Raw genomic sequence first — 17990 nt, forward strand, 5'->3', positions numbered from 1 at the left:
GAATAACGCGCGCGTTATACACCGGAAAATACGGTAGTTAGGTTGAACGTGGGTTAAGGCATCTCGCTCGGTGGTGTCGTGCTAACTGGGAGGCGGTGGGTTCGAATCCTACCACCGGTTGTGCTGTCTGAGGTTTTCCCTGGGTTTTCGGAAGACTTTCGAGACGAATACCGGCACAGTTCCCCCTGAAGTCTGCCCAAGACGCATATTAACCCCCTATCCCCCCACTCCTTCCTGCTGTCCTCTCTCCATCTGTTCTCATCTGTACGTCGCTCATAGCCACCTCTCATCTCCACATAGTCACATCTCGCTCATAGCTACCTCGCCGTCGCTGATAGCTTCGCGGCGCTAACACGAAAGAAAAAAAAAGAGTTAAATTAAACACGACTATAGTGACACCAGTTTCCATATTTAACATCGCTCAGGTGACACTGAACATGGCAACAAGCCTTGTTTCATTCGTCATGCTGTCCATCAGGAGTCACTATGTAAAATGTTTGTAAAATGTTTTTGTTATATTTGTACATTATATTTACACCTTATATTTGCAAATGTAAAGGGTCTTTGTTTCGGACGACGTAAGGTAGTTGTCCGACGAGCACATTCATTTCTTGCACACGTGATCATCGGGTCGGAGCGCGTAAGTAACGCCCACTTGCCGAATGTCCCGTTTTGCCTAATGAGATTGCACGGCAGTCCCATTTCGCCTAACGGCTGTTACCCCTCCCGCCTCTTTAATCCGATAATCCGGGTTAGGCAAAATGGGAATAGGCGAAATGGGATGTAACCGATGGGGCGAGAGTTCGACTGATTTAGAGACCCTGAAAGGGTGGTTCGGGAAGGTTTCTGGTGCGAGCGCTGAAGAAATATGTGGACCTAGTGTGCGAAGAGTAGCGACACATCATTCAGTAGCTTTGCTTCGACGAGACAGGAAAATACAGGTTTCGCTCCAGAAAAAAAGAGTTTAGCTTGTTTTTTAACAACACAGAGAAACATTCGTGGTCAGAAAGGGAGAAGGGTGTATACCACGGTAATATGGCAGATGACGGACGGACAATCGGATCAAGCCCACTATCTTTCGACTTATCCCCTTATTGCATAAAGAGGTTCAATTATTCATATTCGGTAAAATGAACGAGGTTTCAAGCTTAAATAGGAAAAATGTGTGTGGGAGGAAGTGTCTAATGTTGCTTTCATAAGAATATTCCAAAACTTTCAAACGAGGTTAATTGAGTAACAAGTTATTTTGCCATATAATCACCAATTATTTAAAAATAATAATATAGAATAAAGTGATCAGGACTTCCAAGCACCAGAACTAAATTAAAATGCCCGTATTAAGTGCCAACAGAGTCTGTTACTGTCGACTGAGGCTTGCCAATCAAAGGCACACACAGCACACTGAGTCTTGCCAATTTCTACAGGCACACGTGTCAAGGAAGTAGAAATATAAATTTAACTTCTAGCACATCCAGTGGTCTACAAATTAGTCCATAGGGTGTGACCACTTTGGTGTTAGGCATTAACTATGGGCATTGACGTTCCCAGGGGTTTTTCCAAGTGGAGCAAGAGTGCGAACCCCCGAACACCTTTTCGCTGGAGACGGCCATTGGGCGTTCAGAGGTTCCTATCATGGCATCTGAGAATAAACATTACAACCTATGACTAAAGAGTGCACCATTTTTACAAGTGATCTTGGAGTTCCAGGGGAGGGGGGGCATGGCCCCCCTCTCGGTACGCCCGTGACCATGGGGTACCACTTCCTTCCTGAGTAGATTGTAGTTTGCTGACATGATGGTAGTCAGAAAATATTTCGGGAGGGCAGTTTCGATGGGGACTTTACATGGGGGAGGATGATCCCCCTTCGTTTTCCTCTCCCAAATGCACTACCGAGGGCATGATTTGAGGGGGGTCGACCCCCCGACAGTACAGGCGCGTGCCACGGCAACAGCCATTTGTCATAGTATATATGTATTTAGAGAGAGTACTGTGTTACAGAGCTTGAAGAACGGTAAGTGGATCATTTGGGAAATGTGTCCACGACTCTAAGACGTAACGTAAGAGCATGCACTGGTAGAATAATTGCAGAAGGATGTGTTTGAATAGTCATTTGTGTCACGCATTTGTACATGTGATCTTATTTGACACTGCTTTTGTCTTCTTCAAAGCAAAAACGATCATTGCCTGACACTGTCGTATATTTTGTGAATCGAAGTTCTTGCATATGCTCATTAAGCGACGAGATCCTTTCAGACGCAAGAATAACAGAACACTTAAATTATCTCAGCAAATGTACGGAACACAGCTGAAATGTGGTTGCACAACGTGCGGTAATAACGGTAGCAACAAGCGAGAAGCGCAATTAAGAAAACAAAACGAATTTGAGGCTTCTACTTCGTGCGTCTTGAGTGGCCGCCGAGTTTATGTACACTTAGGTGCAGCCAAGCAATACTGAATTCTGCCACAGGTACTTGAGCAACAGCTTATGTCAAACACATACACACGCCAAACAACACGGAACGCCGCACGGAACGAGGGCTGACCACAAAACTTCCACAATTGCAGCACTATACTAGGAGATCACACATTTCACTATTCATCTCTCGCTTTCTTTGTTCCTTGCACCTTCCCTTCTCAATACTTCAGTTCCTATTGCAGTGTGTAAACAAGTACTGGCAGCCATGCTGGCCGCGATGGGGCGAGGGCAATTCTCTATCCGTTTCTGGCGCCTTTCAGGCTGCCGCGGCGCCGACCAATAGGCGTGCGCGCATTCTCCTTGCGTAAGCTAGCCTACGTTACGGAATGTCGTCCCCCCCCCCCCGGGAAAATGAAAACTCTCCGCCTGACACGTACGCTATTTTAAGCACAAGCACGCACAAGCTCTCCACACACCGACATCCTGTTAGTCTCGTCACACGTCTGCACAACAGCAGTAGGGCGTTGCTTTTCCGGCACAGAGATATGGCTTCCAAATTAGAACAGATTGAAAAGTAAGCTATTTGATTTCATTTATTTATTGCATGCTTAGGGTTGTCAATCCCGAGCCATTTTCGCTGTCTGGGGATTTCGCGATTTTTTGCTCTCAATCTCGAGAACCTCGGACGGGAGCGTTTGTTCCGTCCTTGTCAGCGACGTTTTCCGTCATGTTTCGAGTGACTCCAGTACAGACCCTTTAAAAAATTGAGCATCTCGGTGTACTTTCTAATAGTGTTTTGGTGAAATGCTCCTTTTTATTCCTCTGCATTTCACGGTTGCACGTGAAAAGAAGGCGAGTCCCGCTACACTTGAAGCAACAGGAAATATTGCTTTATATAATTCTCTCAAACAGTGTAACATTCCGGTTGAATCAGGAACATAAAAAAAAAAAAAAACGAATGGAAAGAACCGAAACACTAAACCGTTTGCAACACCGTCGCCTGCGTGCTTATCACATTGTTCAACGATTAGCACACGACCTGAGAAAGCACAGAGCGTCTAGTGTGGTGCCCCCCAGTTCGAAGCCAACTTTCGTGGAAATACTGGCTTCCGAACTGAAGGCCAGTTCAGCTTCTGCGCTAGAAGAAACGATATTCAGCTAATGTCTTTACGCACGTGTAGGTTCATAAAAAGTGTAATTTCCTTCGAAGGAGTTAGTCTGTGCCTGATGGCTAAAGGTGTTTGATTTTTCTGTCATATTTACTGTCACGAAATCACGGGATTTTCCGGAAGAAATCCCAGGATTTCGGGACTTCAAAAATTGGCCGGGATTCGAGATATCCCGATTGACAACCCAACGCATACTTCTAACGGTGTAATAGCGGTCATGACAGGAATGGGTGAGGATGCCGATTCATATAAGCATTGCTTCTAGCCAGGTGGGGCAAAGTCGCCATCCTCCCATGTATTTCAGCATATTCGCAGCGTAAATCACCGTAGGCCGCCATTTGGTGACTCAGTTGGCTCGTAGTCGATTATAGTAGGCTACAGATCCAATCCAGGTCCAATCTGAGCCGCAGCAGCCGAATCCAAAGGCCAAAGCGTTTCACGCCGAGAAAACAACATGAAGGAACGCGCAGTTTGTTCGCGATGCTTGTATTTCTCTTTTTGTGTGTTCCAGCCTCAGAACAGTTACTTGCAATCGTGTTGAGAAGTCCACATGGCTCAAGTGTTTTATGTGTGATTGTTGTCTTCGCAATCTGTGTTTGCTTTTGTGAGTTTTCCGAGTACGAAAGAAATGGACGTCCGTGCAGTGTGTGTTCGTATGGAGCAGTTTGATAGAGTGAGGTTGTTTCGTACGCATGGAATGAAAAGGAGTCGTTTACTTTGCATAGTTACTTTACTTAGTTACCTAGCAAAGCCACAAAAAGATTACATATCTTATTGCATTGTTCACATTTACATGAAATTGAAACGACATTTACATGAAATGTACACACAGAAGCCAGATAAACATTAAGTTACATTATGTTGAATGCATGAACATTTGCACGGATGGGCAAAGCATCACAAATTGTCTCCCTGTTTTTTTTTTTCGCCAACATCAACACCTTAAACTGTGCTACCAAGTATATGTGATCATGGATATAAACAACATGGGAAGTGTACCTAGCGCAATGAACACGATACATTAAAGTACTTATAAGTATATTGTAGTTGCTATATTGCTTATTGGTGGTGACAAAAAGGTTGACAGCAATTACTTTTTTAATTGTTGCTTAGCTTGAGTTTTTTGTGAAGCAGGACCAGTTCATTTCTCACTGGTAAATACCAAGTGGACCTTACAGAATAATAATTGAACCTCTGTGTGCAATAACGGAATGTCCTTGTTGTGATGGCGTCTAACGACTATAGAGTGCACCAGCAAAATAAAGTTAAGAACAGTATTTCATTTTGTTGCTGTTACAGGAGATGGATAGTTATATTAGAGCTCTTTTCTACCCACTCATACAAATCGTGTAGCTTCAATTTTGTTACAATGTGGACATGACTTCCATTCGGGAAACGTGTTCACCGTACCTCACGTGACAGTGTCAGCAGTGTAATCGGAGAAACATGTGCACTATACTACGAGGGGTGTCCAAGTCAAACCGGGACTTTGTCTCCTGAGTGCACAAATCGCTCGCGCTACTTCTTTTTCGTCATTTTCACACGCGACAGGCCTCCGCGTTCACCACGTGGTGGTCCAAAGTTTGTGCAAAACAGAAGACACGTGATGGACAAGATGGCCGACAACGAGGTGAGCGCGCACATCGAACAGCGAATTGTTTCTCGTGAATGAAGGCGTAAATTCACAGAAAACTTCAGGCTCAGTATGGCCACGATACTCTTAGCCGCAGCAAAGCGTTTGAGTGGTGCAAGCGGTTCCGAGACGGCCGTACGTCAGTGCTGGGCGATCCCGGCCGGGGCGGCTCACAGCCCAGTGTGAGAGTTCCTGAGAACATCCAACTTGTGGATCGCCTGATCCTCAAAGACCGATGGATAACATGTCTCGATATCAATAGTGCATACAGTGCTATCAATACTGCATATTACTGCCAGGTTCTCAGGCATGTGCATAAGGCGCTGAAGCAAAAGCGGCCAGGCCTCATCACCAAAGGAGTCCTCCTCCTGCAGGACAATGCACGCCCGCATACCGCGCCACGCACCTTACAGGAACTTGGCTGGGAGTTGCTGCCACATCCCTCTTACAATCCAGACCTCGCCCCCTGCGATTTCCATCTCTTCGGGCCACTGAAGGCGTTCCTTGGGAGCCGCCACTTCAGCTGCGACGACGAGGTCAAAAATGCGATCCGATCATGGCTGCTCCGCGCCGGTAAGGATATCTACGCTGCTGGCATTTAAGAGGGGATATCACCGAGGAGCCATCTCCGATTCACGACTTTGTCGCATGTAGATGGCGCCACACAAACATCCGGGTCTCATCAAGGTGAAAGCTCTAATGAATACCCCTGTTACGAGTTTCTCCTCCGCGGGATTGTGTAGTTCCATAAACACGTGTGACCTCCTTGACTATTGAGGTGCAGGGATCTCCCGTCTTGTGTGGGTTGCCAAGGTCAATTGAGCTAAAGGAAAAAAGACAGGTCCGACCAAGGCGAATTCTTCTTCATTGTCCCTTTGTGGACAGCATCTCCTGACCTCTGGGGTTGATATTATCTTAGCTTTCCTAAGCTTTCCACGTCTGAGTCCTTCGACACCAGCACGCAAAGTCGAAGTGTTACGTTTCGTTCGCCGCGCTTATTTCTTTAAAATTATATGGACCTGCTGATGTTTCTTTGGCTGGGAGTTGCAAAACATTTCGCAGATAGAAGCTAGGCTTTCGTAAAGCCAAGTGCTGTGTATTCACAGAAAAAAATGTGGTGCATTGATTGATTGATTGATTACATTACCATATAGAATTTCTCCAATCTGCAAAACACACGCAAGCGAACCTATGCTTGATCAACGATGAAAGGAGAAAGTCACTGAAAAGGTTAGCCAGCTGTAGGACTCGAACCCACATCTTAGTTCTTTCATGTCTATGCTTGATGTTTACGAGTCTCGGGATCCGGACAAAATGTCCCCGGACAAAACGTCCCCGGATGAAATGTCCCCTGACAAAACGTCCCCGAAAATGTCCCCAGATGCCGTCCGGTTGCACAGCCGTTGGTACCTCAAATGTGACAAATGTTTTTCATGCTATAATGTGCAGGGTTGATTGATTTAAATCAGCCAGATTTAAATCACCGATTTTAATCGCGATTTAAGTCATGAATATTAATCAAGATTTAAATCACCTCCCTTATGTTATGTTTGAATTCGAATAGTAACATAAAACTGGAGACGCTGGGGAAGATGAGACTGAGCCTGGGAATGAACCACAGCCTGAAATATACTATACTTCAGTGACTTTTAGCACAAACAGCGTCACGTGACCCCTTCAGTGGCTCTCCGGCACACTGGCAAACAATTTGGTTACACATGGCGGGTGGTCATTCCACGAGCGTAGAAGTTTTCCAGTTATTTCTTTTTCCTATTACTATTCGGTGTAATTCATAAAATGTATATAGTTTTCAAATAGATCTCCATTTGCATTAGCTAGTAACTGTTAGCCGCACTGTTAGAAGTCTAGACGCCTTTCTTTGTATGTGCTCAAAAAGTGATTTCGCTACTACGAGGTGGCACACGGAAGCCATAAGGTGAAGATCTGTCTTAGAAGACAAAAATCAACTCAGTGATTTAATCAATATTCATCATATTTAAATGAAAAAAATCTGAATAATTTGATTTTTTAATCCGCCGAACAAGAACGCAGTTGCGGACTGGCAGACGGCTGAGTGACGGCAGCTGGGGACATTTTGTCCGAGGCCTTTTCGGGGGACATTTTGTCCGGGGACGTTTCGTCCGGGGACATTTGAACCCACAGAAGAAAAAGAAAAGGCCATGGCAGTAAAAGAGTCGCAGTCGGTAAAAATGTGAACGATATCGTTGGGTGAGCTCTTGTCCGATGAGCGATTGTCGGCGCCCTGGTGAACTTCATTCCGATAGAAATTAATTCGCAGCGGCACTACATGCGAAACGAATTGTAAATAGCTGTATTCGAAACGAATATGCGAACTTTTTCTTCTTTTTTTTTGTTTGTTTGGTTTTTCAGCTGAAGAGGGGAGACCACTGGTTATTTTCATATCTTTGTCATTCACGAACAGCACAGCGGAATAGAACAGTGCGGAACAATCACGCATACCAGTAGGACACATATTGAAAAAAAAAAAATGACCCCAAGCTGGGAGCAACCTCTACATTTTCTGGGCACCTTTTTCATTGGTAGGGAAAGATCTGAAATGGGATAGCGATATGTGCGCGTAAGCTACCCGAAATCTGCGGGTGCTACGAAGATAATTTCGCCATGGTACAACGAAAAATAATGAATTAACAGCCATATAAAACCTTAGTTCAACGTTGTTTATTGTATGCATCTGCAGTCTTTTTCGATTTTCGGATTCGGTGAATCTGCGTTTGATAAAACGTTCATTCGACGTTCATTCAGCCTTAGTTGGGCCGTTCTTCTTTTTTAGTGACTCTAGTTCTACTATAGCAAGCGGAGGTCATTGTAATAACGTTCTGGAATCTCAGGGTCGCTCTCCCAAATCCCTTCCTACACCAGAGGTGTGGTACATGAAGCTTTTGGGGTTTAGTGAGTCATGGGGAAGTTCCACGCAATGTTCTCCCACAATCGGGTCAATGGCTTCCGGGGCCATAAATACAGTAGCCGTACAGATCTACCTCTTCTACGCGTTTGCGTTTTTTGCTGTTCTTCAGCTGTTCCGCTGTTGAACAGCTTTTTCTTTTCCTTTTCTTTCTTTCTTTTTTTTTTTTTTTCTTGAGGCACACAAGGACGGGTATAATTTGCGTGAATGTAGAGTAACGACCGGAGTAACGCGTTACTTTTCTACTCGTTACTCAATCACATTTGGAGTCGAGTAATTGGTAACGGTAATCAATTAGCTTTTGCGTAGAAGTAACGGTAATCAATTACTTTTGTCGAGTAACGTGCACAAGACTGCTTGAGGGGTCATTTTTTGTCGACCATTTTTTTCTACACCCGTACGCATGGTATCCACCACATGCGAAATCATTATTCAGCATGAAACGGACGTAATCTTTAAATTTCCTTATCAACTTAGCTTATCTTGCTACAATTTACCTAGACGTTTCGTGTCCTCCGTTGCTTTCCATGCTGGAGCAGCGCTCACATTATTTTATGCCCTCTAGTCTAACGTGTGCAGCTTCGACATTATTGAAATGTTTCTCCCTGATTTTCTTTTAACTAAATAATCAATCAATTACTGAAATGTGTTCGGTTTGGAAGAAACATCGATGCGATTAGGAATTCGAACGTTGAATTGCATGTTTGATTCGGAATTCAAACAGAATATACGACTACTCGCTTCGGTTGACCTTTCCTTTTTTCCCTTTTTCTTTAATTCATCTTCATATCCCCACCCGTTTTTATTCACACTGTAGCAAAAAGCCGACGTCCAAAGTGAACAATCCCACGCGCATCAATATTGGATGTCCCTCAGGGGACATTTTTTGTGTGCACATTTCTTCCAGCTGATAATTTTTTTCAGTGGCATTGTGATTATTTGGGGGGTGGGGGCATTTTTTCCTAAAACCCTGCACCGGAGCAACTAATAACAAAAGCAGTGCCGATTTTCATACTCAGTGCAATTAAAAACTTGTATGCTTTCAAAGACAGCACCATATAAAAGTAGGATACATGGTCCTTTCACCGAAAAATTGGCGGCCACTGTGCACAGAAAACAAACAAGGGTGATCGACATAGCTGCAGACTTGCCTGCCGGAAAACTTGCATTGCCATACCGATCAGGTCGGAAAAACCCTAGGCAGGGAACAGACTGGGAGATTGCGACACACATACTATCTCCAACAATCCCAAACAGCAGACGCTTTTGTCATTCCCTTACCTAATCTCCCACAAAGAGCTGTTTCAAAGACTTCATCAGAGGGAATGGAACCTTTCAGGAAAGGGAATCTAGGATAGGGTGTTGGATTTACGCTGCTGTGTGGCGGAGGGATTCTTTGTACCCCTTTAGCCCGCGATATGGCGCCACAGGAAGGCGCAAAATGCAGCGCGTTACCAACCTTCACATTTTATCATATATCGAGAGAACAGATAATCGGATGTGGATGATCCTCGTGTTAAAATGCTCTAGAAAGATTTTTGCTTTGCCGCTCCAGGAAAATTTCCGCATAGGTCTCTTAGTTTTTTTATCAGAGCGTGTCAAAGCTTGAGTATCCAATTTTGGTAATTTTTTGTACTTCAATAACACGTTTAGAAAAATGTATTGAGAAAAGCAATATTTTTTCCTGAAGCGACAAAGCGCATTTCCGAATACTATCCAACAAGACCAGTCTCGTGAAAATCGGTTCATTATTTACCGAAAGAGACTGCAAAGTTTGTCCCATAGAAAATACATGGGGCCGCCGGAGGTGGTATCCCCTCTTAAGTCCTCGTGAAACGCTGGGACAAGTGCATTAGCGCAGCTAGAGATTACGTTGAAAAATAAAACTAATTTCTCGCCTGTAAGTTCATTTTACTTTTGTGAAAAATGAAAAGTCCCGGTTTGACTTGAACGCCCCTCGTAATAAGTCGTGTTAAATGCTGGTCAACTTAGACATTATTTCTAAGAGTGTGCTCGTTTTGCAGCACAATAAGCACAACCATAGCTGCTCCGGTTATACCTGGTTATTCTAAGCCAATACATCCTACCTGCTATCACCATTGTGAGCCATCATGATCTGTCTTTTTTTCACCGAATCCATGTGCTTGGGGGTGTTATATTAAAAATGTGAGAATTTATTTCCTGGATTTTGTTGAATTAGACACACCCTAAAACGGTGCTAACAACGTATGCATGTAGAGTAGATATACATGTGCATAGGACACATTTTAGATTTGCGTTATTCGAAGAATACCAACCACAATTACCTTGCCACTTTCACTTGAAGCTTTCTCGGTTTGGAATTTTTTGCTTATTCCCTTGATGCACACACACACATTCAACTGGCATTTCCACTCTCACAACACTTGCCACTTATGCGACTACAAAATATTATTTCCCGAACTCACCATATGTCTAGAGCATAGGATCCTGGTGCTGATCACTGAATATTAAATGGACTACTAGGACATAATTTCGAACAAAAAGGAGACAAGCCAATAGATCAGGATTATATGTTTCATATAAAGTACTACAGGCTTTCTACAGCATAACAAAAATGCAGGAAGCAAAACCTGGAACGTTATATCTGATGCGTCCGTTTTTAGAACAACCTTTGTGCTACACATGAAAAGGGTGAAATGTAAAAATATGAAAGAAAAACATCTGTGCCTTCTTGTCCCCCGTTTTCATTCATCACATAACAAGTAAAAAAAAGTTGCCCATTTTGAAGGAATATGTTAATTTATATTCAGTTATCTTTGCTTTGCTTTTTCTTCCCGTTAACTATCATCCTGATTACTTCACTCGGTAATTTTATTTTTTCAAACACCAAACCAAACTGTATGTTGTACTGACAACCTAAAGGCACAGTGTCAGCAATGAAATCACGGATGGTGAACATGATTTTATTCAAAAATAAGCTACGGCATTTAGTATAGCACAACACGTCTGAAAATTTTTATGGTCCTGACTTTGGATTGCTGAAGGACTAAAAGTAGCACAGTAGTTATGTCTTCTCCACTTGCAAAGCTTGGCGACGCTGCCTTCCGTTCTCCCAAATGCCCCTATTTGATGAGAACGCGCTGGGTAAAAGTACTTGGAGCACAGTACCAAGTACACACATTGAAAAGTACTTAAAATAAAATACAAATACTCACTTCAGTGTTATATGCTTTAAGTACCGCCTAACACAGAATATTTGTTACACCAAAGCAACATTCACATATTTCAGCTCCGTCTGAAACACCGATGTGTTCATTTATATGTACATAGCATATGCAAGCTGGAAAGATGTCAGCGCAAGTGCATGAAGGGTGTGGAATTATGGAGATCTGTAATACAAAAATAAGGCAAAGAAGTCACGGAGAGGTACATCAGTGACTCAGATATATAACTGATATAGGTGGAACTGCTATACACACAGAATTGTAGCAGAATTTCACATTCATAGAGAAGTTAGCAAAGCCGCAGCATCAGTTTAATGATTGCGCTTTATGTTCCACATCCAAGCGTTTTCGTGCTGTATTGTTTGGATAACAGATAAAATGAAAACTAGATTATCAGAACCTTCAATACCACAGATATCTCATACAAAACCCGCGCTTCGAAAATATATATACATTTGAAAGAGGCTAGAAAATAATCCAGAAGACGTATCCAGATATGAATCGGTAATCCAGAAGATGTGGGTTCGAGTCCTACAGCTGGCTAACCTTCTCAGTGACTTCCATCTTTCATAGAAAATATATCTTGCTTTTTGCGTAGTACGAATTTGCAACAATATATTCACTGGATAACTAAGATGATGATACGTCGTAGAATCACGGGCATATGAAGCCAATTCAGAGGAACATAAACTACAACAATTCAACATGCATGAAATTGCAGTACTTACATGTGGAAAGGTACTCCTTATCCTCTGTCCCACCTTCGATTACAGTCCTCTACGGCGCATTTCCATGGCATGTTCACATTATTGCCACAGGAAACCGGAAAGCAACCCAGGTAGCACAAAAAGTTGCAGCAACGTTGCCTGAATGTGTCCGACGTGAGAGCAACGTTTCCAACAAAAAAATGACGTTATTGCAACGTTCTCCTGGAAACGTTACATGTTCAACAAAAAAGAGACAGTGCTGGTACGAGTACGTTGCTTTAGAAACGTTATGTTTTCAACATAACGAAACAACACCGCTACGTTGCATCAGAAACGTTGGCTAAATATTCCCTCCGAAGTTTCACAGAGCTCACATTGCAACATTTTAAAATGGAGGAATTTGCCTATTATGTATTAATGAGAATGGGATTTCCAATTGATTTATTGGTATCCAACATGTTGCAGAGCCACCAATACAATAAATGAGACGCCAACGGGTATAATAGTGACCAATGGTACATCATATTCTCAAATTAATTTATAATATCATTAAGAAGAACGCCGTATATGTCTGTGTAGGAAATTAACTACTTTGAGGAACTCGTTTAATTCTAATGAAATTCCAGAATACGCATGGTATCGCAAAGTATTGCATGTGAAAACTAAACGTAAATCTGAAATTAAAATTTATTCTGTGTTGAGCAGGCCGTTGGCCGATGTTGTCAAAGGCTGGCCGCGGACGCTCGCCAAGTCCGAACCACGACCTACTAGATTATAACGACCATGTCGTGCGTACCCTTTCCCAGCGCCGCATTTTTGGAAGCTAGCGGTGACGCTTCCCATCGTCCCAGTTATTGCTTCCTCAACTTCTACAATACTTTGTACTTCAGCTTACCTTAGTATTTCTGTACAAGCAACGGACGTTTCACAGATGTTTCATTCTGAGGTTGATTATCATCGTCATTCTACGCGTTTTCATAGGAGCTATCGCTGTCGTCTGCTACGGTAGTCGTACATACGCTTCTGCGTGTTCAGAATTCAAATTTCCATCGTCCAATCGTGGCGTGCCTATGAGTAGCGCCCCTGGCGGATCGTGCGGACAGGCTCCTCATAAGGGTTGCTGATTATGACATGGTCGTTAAGTTATAATCTAGTAGGTCGTGGTCCGAACTCCGAACAGCGCGCGTTATAAGACGACACGTTTCTGTGCCGCACCACATAGTGGCTCGTCCGCGTTGAAAATAGTTCGTGTTACTTCAAATGTTTGTGAACATATCCTCAAAGGTACATGTGCCGTGCTAACTTCGTATTACGCATCTTACTTTAAGCTATTGCTTCTGCATTTCGTACAGCATTCCTGTGCACGTAAGTGCAGCGTTCCACACTCCACAGTCGTCAGCGGTCAGTCTGCTACGAAATGTCGGAGTGTTCGGTTATGCACTGTGTCTGAGGTGTCTGACAAGCAGTTTGCGGCATTCGGGCTTCATTTTGAGGAGTTTATCCGTTTCTAAGGTATGTAGTTGATGTATCAAGCGTTCCCGTTGTTTCTACGTCGTTTCTCATGTTTTTGCCACTGCTCGTAGGCAATACGACCGCTGATGGGAGGACAGCGAGATTTGCTATCAGAGTGTTACCGCCCGCACCGTGAGCAACGTAATGTATTTTGACGCCCACTCACACGGACATGCTGCTGTGCTAACCTCTTTTGAAATTATCTTTCTTGAAGGTCATGCTTGTGCGACGCGGGTGGCATAGGTGCGTCGGCATTTGTCAGCAGGTTGTCAAAACGGAATCTCACTGAAGTCGGATGGCATTAATTTTCACGCAAGAAACGGAAGCTGGAGCGGCTATCGCGAATCACCTACGAAACACAAGAGCACGACAGAACTCAGTGGTTCAAGTCTTCAAGTTCTTTTTTATTTTTGTCGTCAGGACTGTTCAGACATTGGGGACACATCCCTATAAATTTACTCATCGCTGATCGACATGTGCGTGTTGGTGATGGACAGTATGCTTTCAGAACATGTAAGTGGTGAATCAGGTTTCTACTCTTGTTGTTTCTATGTCTTGCTTGCAATTTTCGACTGCTTGGTGAATATTCCCACATATAAAATTTTGAACATATAAAATCATCTGAAATAGCTTTCACTGTTATATCTGCCACCTGTAGTATTTTCACATCTACTGTATTGTTGTATGTGTAAGAATAAATGTTCACACAGAAACGGCATCAAGTGTAATTTCTGTTTACAACTAAAACATGCTTTCTGCTCCATTTCGTTCCCATTGACATTTCAGTGATTTCTCATCGAAACTCACTAAATTCCTGTTTCTTTCAATAGGTATTTGTCCAAGATCGTCGATTGGGAATGGGAACTTGTGATTACTTTCAATGAGAATTGTGAATGCGACATCCACTTTAACCGAATGAGATTTCTGGGCTATTTTGAATTGGACTATTTCCAGCAGTAAGGCAGCTTTAACCTTTCTGCTGGAAATAGTCCAATTCAAAGTAGCCCAGATATCTCATTCGGTTACAGTGGATGTCGCATTCACAATTCTCATTGAAAGTAATCAAAATTTCCCATTCCCAATCGACGATCTTGGACAAATACCATATTGAGGAAATGCTATAAACATATATATGCTGTATAATATATATACATACATTGTTGTAATGTTGCACGCGTGCATTACTGGAACGTTGCAAAATTTACGTTGAGCGGACGTCACAGATGCATACGTTGATGATACGTTTACAATGGATGTTGCGGTAATGTTGCAAATAAACGTTGCAGATAACGTTGAAGTTGCGGATATTAGCAACATCTGAGTAATGTTACAAGCTGACATTTAGACAACGTTGCTGCAACTTTTTGTGCTACCTGGGGAACGCAGATGATTGCCGATAAGGAGTGTTTTGTAGCGGTTTTAACAAACAGCGCCTTGAGGCGCTAATTCAAGTTACCTTGGCGCAGCTTATGGTCTGACAGCCACAAAGCAGAAACCGAAACTTGCATTGAGGTGAACTACGTCTATCTAAATAGAATAGTAAAATGCACAGTACGCAACTCATTTCTGTTTGTAATCGTTTTGTTCGGTCATCTACGAAACTTTTCTTTGGTATGAGCAAGAGAAAGCAGGAAAAACGGAACCATTACATAGTTGAGATTTCTTTCGCCAAAACTAGCGGGATGCATCAACTCCGGTCGGACAACTCGGGGGCACAATGTGGCAGCCTCCATCATTTGGCGGCGATTCTGAAGGAGTTTGGGTCACCTGCTTCTAGCAAACCATCGTATCTGCGCCAACTTTCTTTACGTGCCATCCCTCAAATCAGTATAATGTGCGTGTTCATACCATACGGGGCATTTAGTAACAGCAGCAGAAGTACAAAATGCAGCAACACAACACAACACATGGTTTCCAGATATACGTCAAATATAGGGGCTGAACTACAGTGAGTTAGGATGTAATGCTAGAGAGGAAAACGCGCGGTGGGGTTTTCGCGTGAAGAACTAAGATCCACTGACCCGATTAGAGGGTAACTTGTTTTTCGTTTGTTTCTTCTTCGTTGTGTACACGGGTTTAAACGTATGCAGAGTAACGGCAAAAAAACCAGCTCCCGTGGCACAGTGGTTAGGGTGATCGCTTTCCACGCCGAGACTGGGAGGTGACACGGGTTCGAATCCTGTCACCGGCTGTACTGTCTGAGGTTTTCCCTGGGTTTTCCGAAGACTTTCCAGACGAATGTCGGCAAAGTTCCCCCTCAAGTCGGCCCAGGACGCATACTAATCCCCCTGTCCCCCACTCCTTCCTGCTGTCCTCTCTCCATCTGCCCACGTCTGTACGCCGCTCATAGCCACAGTTGCTTCGCGGCGCTAACACGGAATAAAAAAAAAGTAACGGCAAAACAGCGGTAAATGCTGAGGCGCACTCCTTAGGAGGGCATTAGCAAACTCCTAAGACAATGTCTTAATTAACTCTCAATAAGTAACTTTTTAATTATAAAAGCTACGAAGTTGTCCCAATGAGAACAACTGGTAGCGGAGCCGTTTTCAGAACAAAAAACTCCGTTCTAGAGATCGTTGATCGTCCGCAAAAAATCGTGAAGGAACATCATTTTTTTCTTCATTTTGTTCATTGCGCAATGCGCATCTTCGGAGACGCGTATTTCCTTCACCCCTAATGTAAGAGGGTAAAAGAGCACGCTATCGCCTCTTGCGTCCTGGAAAAAGATTAAAAGAAAACAGAATATGCAACCCAAGATAAGGGCAGTTCCGATAGAGTCACCCGATACTTTCTTTTTGTTTTGTTTCCGCATCTTAAAGCTTATCTTCGACGCATGAGGCGATACTGTGCTCCTTCCCTCTCTCACATTGGGGGTGAAGGGAAGACGCGTCTCAGAAGATGCGCATTGCGCAATGAACAAATAAAGAAAAATTGTGTTCCTCCACGATTTTTTTTTTTTTTTGGCGGACGATCTCTCGAATCGATTTTTGTTCGGAAAACAGCCCCGATATCAGGTGACCGAAGGGACCAGATGTTCTCATTGGGACAACTTCGTAGCTTTTATAATTAAAAAGTTAATTATTGAAAATTAATTAAGACACTGCCTTAGGAGTATGCTAATGCCCTCCCAAGGAGTGCCCTTCAGCCTATGCTATGCTATGTTATCTCGAAAAAAGTGATATATATATATATATTTAAAATGTGTGTTTGCATTTAGCTTGGACACCGTGTATTTATACCCGATAGTTTTCCTTCGAGTATTAATCGACTTTCCACATACTTTGGATTATATCAATCATCATCGTACTTAGCACATCGCCTCCAGTACGTCGAGGTACAAGTCGTCGTTTAGGCGGATAATAGCTGGTGTCCTCCGGGGCAGTATTTTCGAGCCTTTACTTTTTAGCTAATATCTAAACCAACGTGTTAGTATATCTGCAGATGAAAAATATATCTTGTATGCGGACGATGTTACGGCTATTGGTTTCACCTAGTACCGGTGAAGAAACGATTGCATGTACATCAGGTAAAATTGATCGCTCAGCACTAAGCTAAAAATCAATGCGAGTAAGACTAAAAAGCTATTGTGTTTCGACAAAAATGAAAACACAGTTTTCACGCCTGCTGACATACTGCTAGGTTTGGATAAAATACAAGTTGTAGACAACGTTAAAGAATTGTTCCCACTAGCCACTTGAGCTGGGGTGAATACGTAGAAGCTATAGTTATTAAGCTTTCTCTGATTATCGGAATGGAATTATTTCCCGTAATCGTTACCTGCTTCCAATTATGGTTAAGCTTTTGCTATGCAACTCCCTGGTTTTATCGCACTTGAATTACGCTGGCTTGGTTTTGGGGCACAACTACCTCTAGCAGCAAGAACAATACCATATATGACGAAAAAGGGTTCTACATGTTATAGTTAATGAGAACCATGTGTATTGTACAACAGAGCTTTAACATTAGCATCCTCAATTTATATGACACAAGGTTACTTGAACGATATAAAAAAGGGACTGCAATAAATGTCGCTAACCTCAGTGCCTTAGCGGGTCTACAATTCAATTTGCGTACGAATTCTAGTAGGCATTTTGAACATTGGCAGGTTTAGCCCAACATATGGTATGCAAAGTTTACGTAATACATTACATTTGAATAACGTGAATATAAGAGGTATTGACCTTGGACGTATCTGTCGGAAGTAGCTACCATCTGTAATTAATAAAAGTTAAGTTATTTATATTTATTTGCCTTTTGTACCAGTGTGGATTTTACGTCTTTCTGCGAACTTTGTTTAGTTCTTAGCGTGGTCTATTTTTCTGTTTCTGTCTTGTCTGGTATTTAGTAGTGTCTATTTAGCCTGTTTTGGTCTAGGGTGCACAACCTTCTCTGAATATCATTCA

The 17990-nt window shown here is 42.9% G+C and overlaps 1 protein-coding gene across 1 annotated transcript in view; it reads left to right on the forward strand.

Annotated features, from left to right (window-relative positions):
• The first annotated feature begins 2866 nt into the window (after positions 1-2866).
• The window catches only part of LOC135370351 (caspase-3-like), a 120295-nt gene continuing 105171 nt past the window's right edge, over positions 2867-17990 (forward strand). The window contains exon 1 of the mRNA XM_064604084.1: positions 2867-2990. Within this exon, the coding sequence (XP_064460154.1) occupies positions 2962-2990 (29 nt within the window). The 5' untranslated portion in view covers positions 2867-2961. The remainder of the gene's footprint in view (positions 2991-17990) is intronic.

This window comes from Ornithodoros turicata, chromosome 10, assembly GCF_037126465.1.
Source record: "Ornithodoros turicata isolate Travis chromosome 10, ASM3712646v1, whole genome shotgun sequence".
NCBI lineage: Eukaryota > Metazoa > Arthropoda > Arachnida > Ixodida > Argasidae > Ornithodoros > Ornithodoros turicata.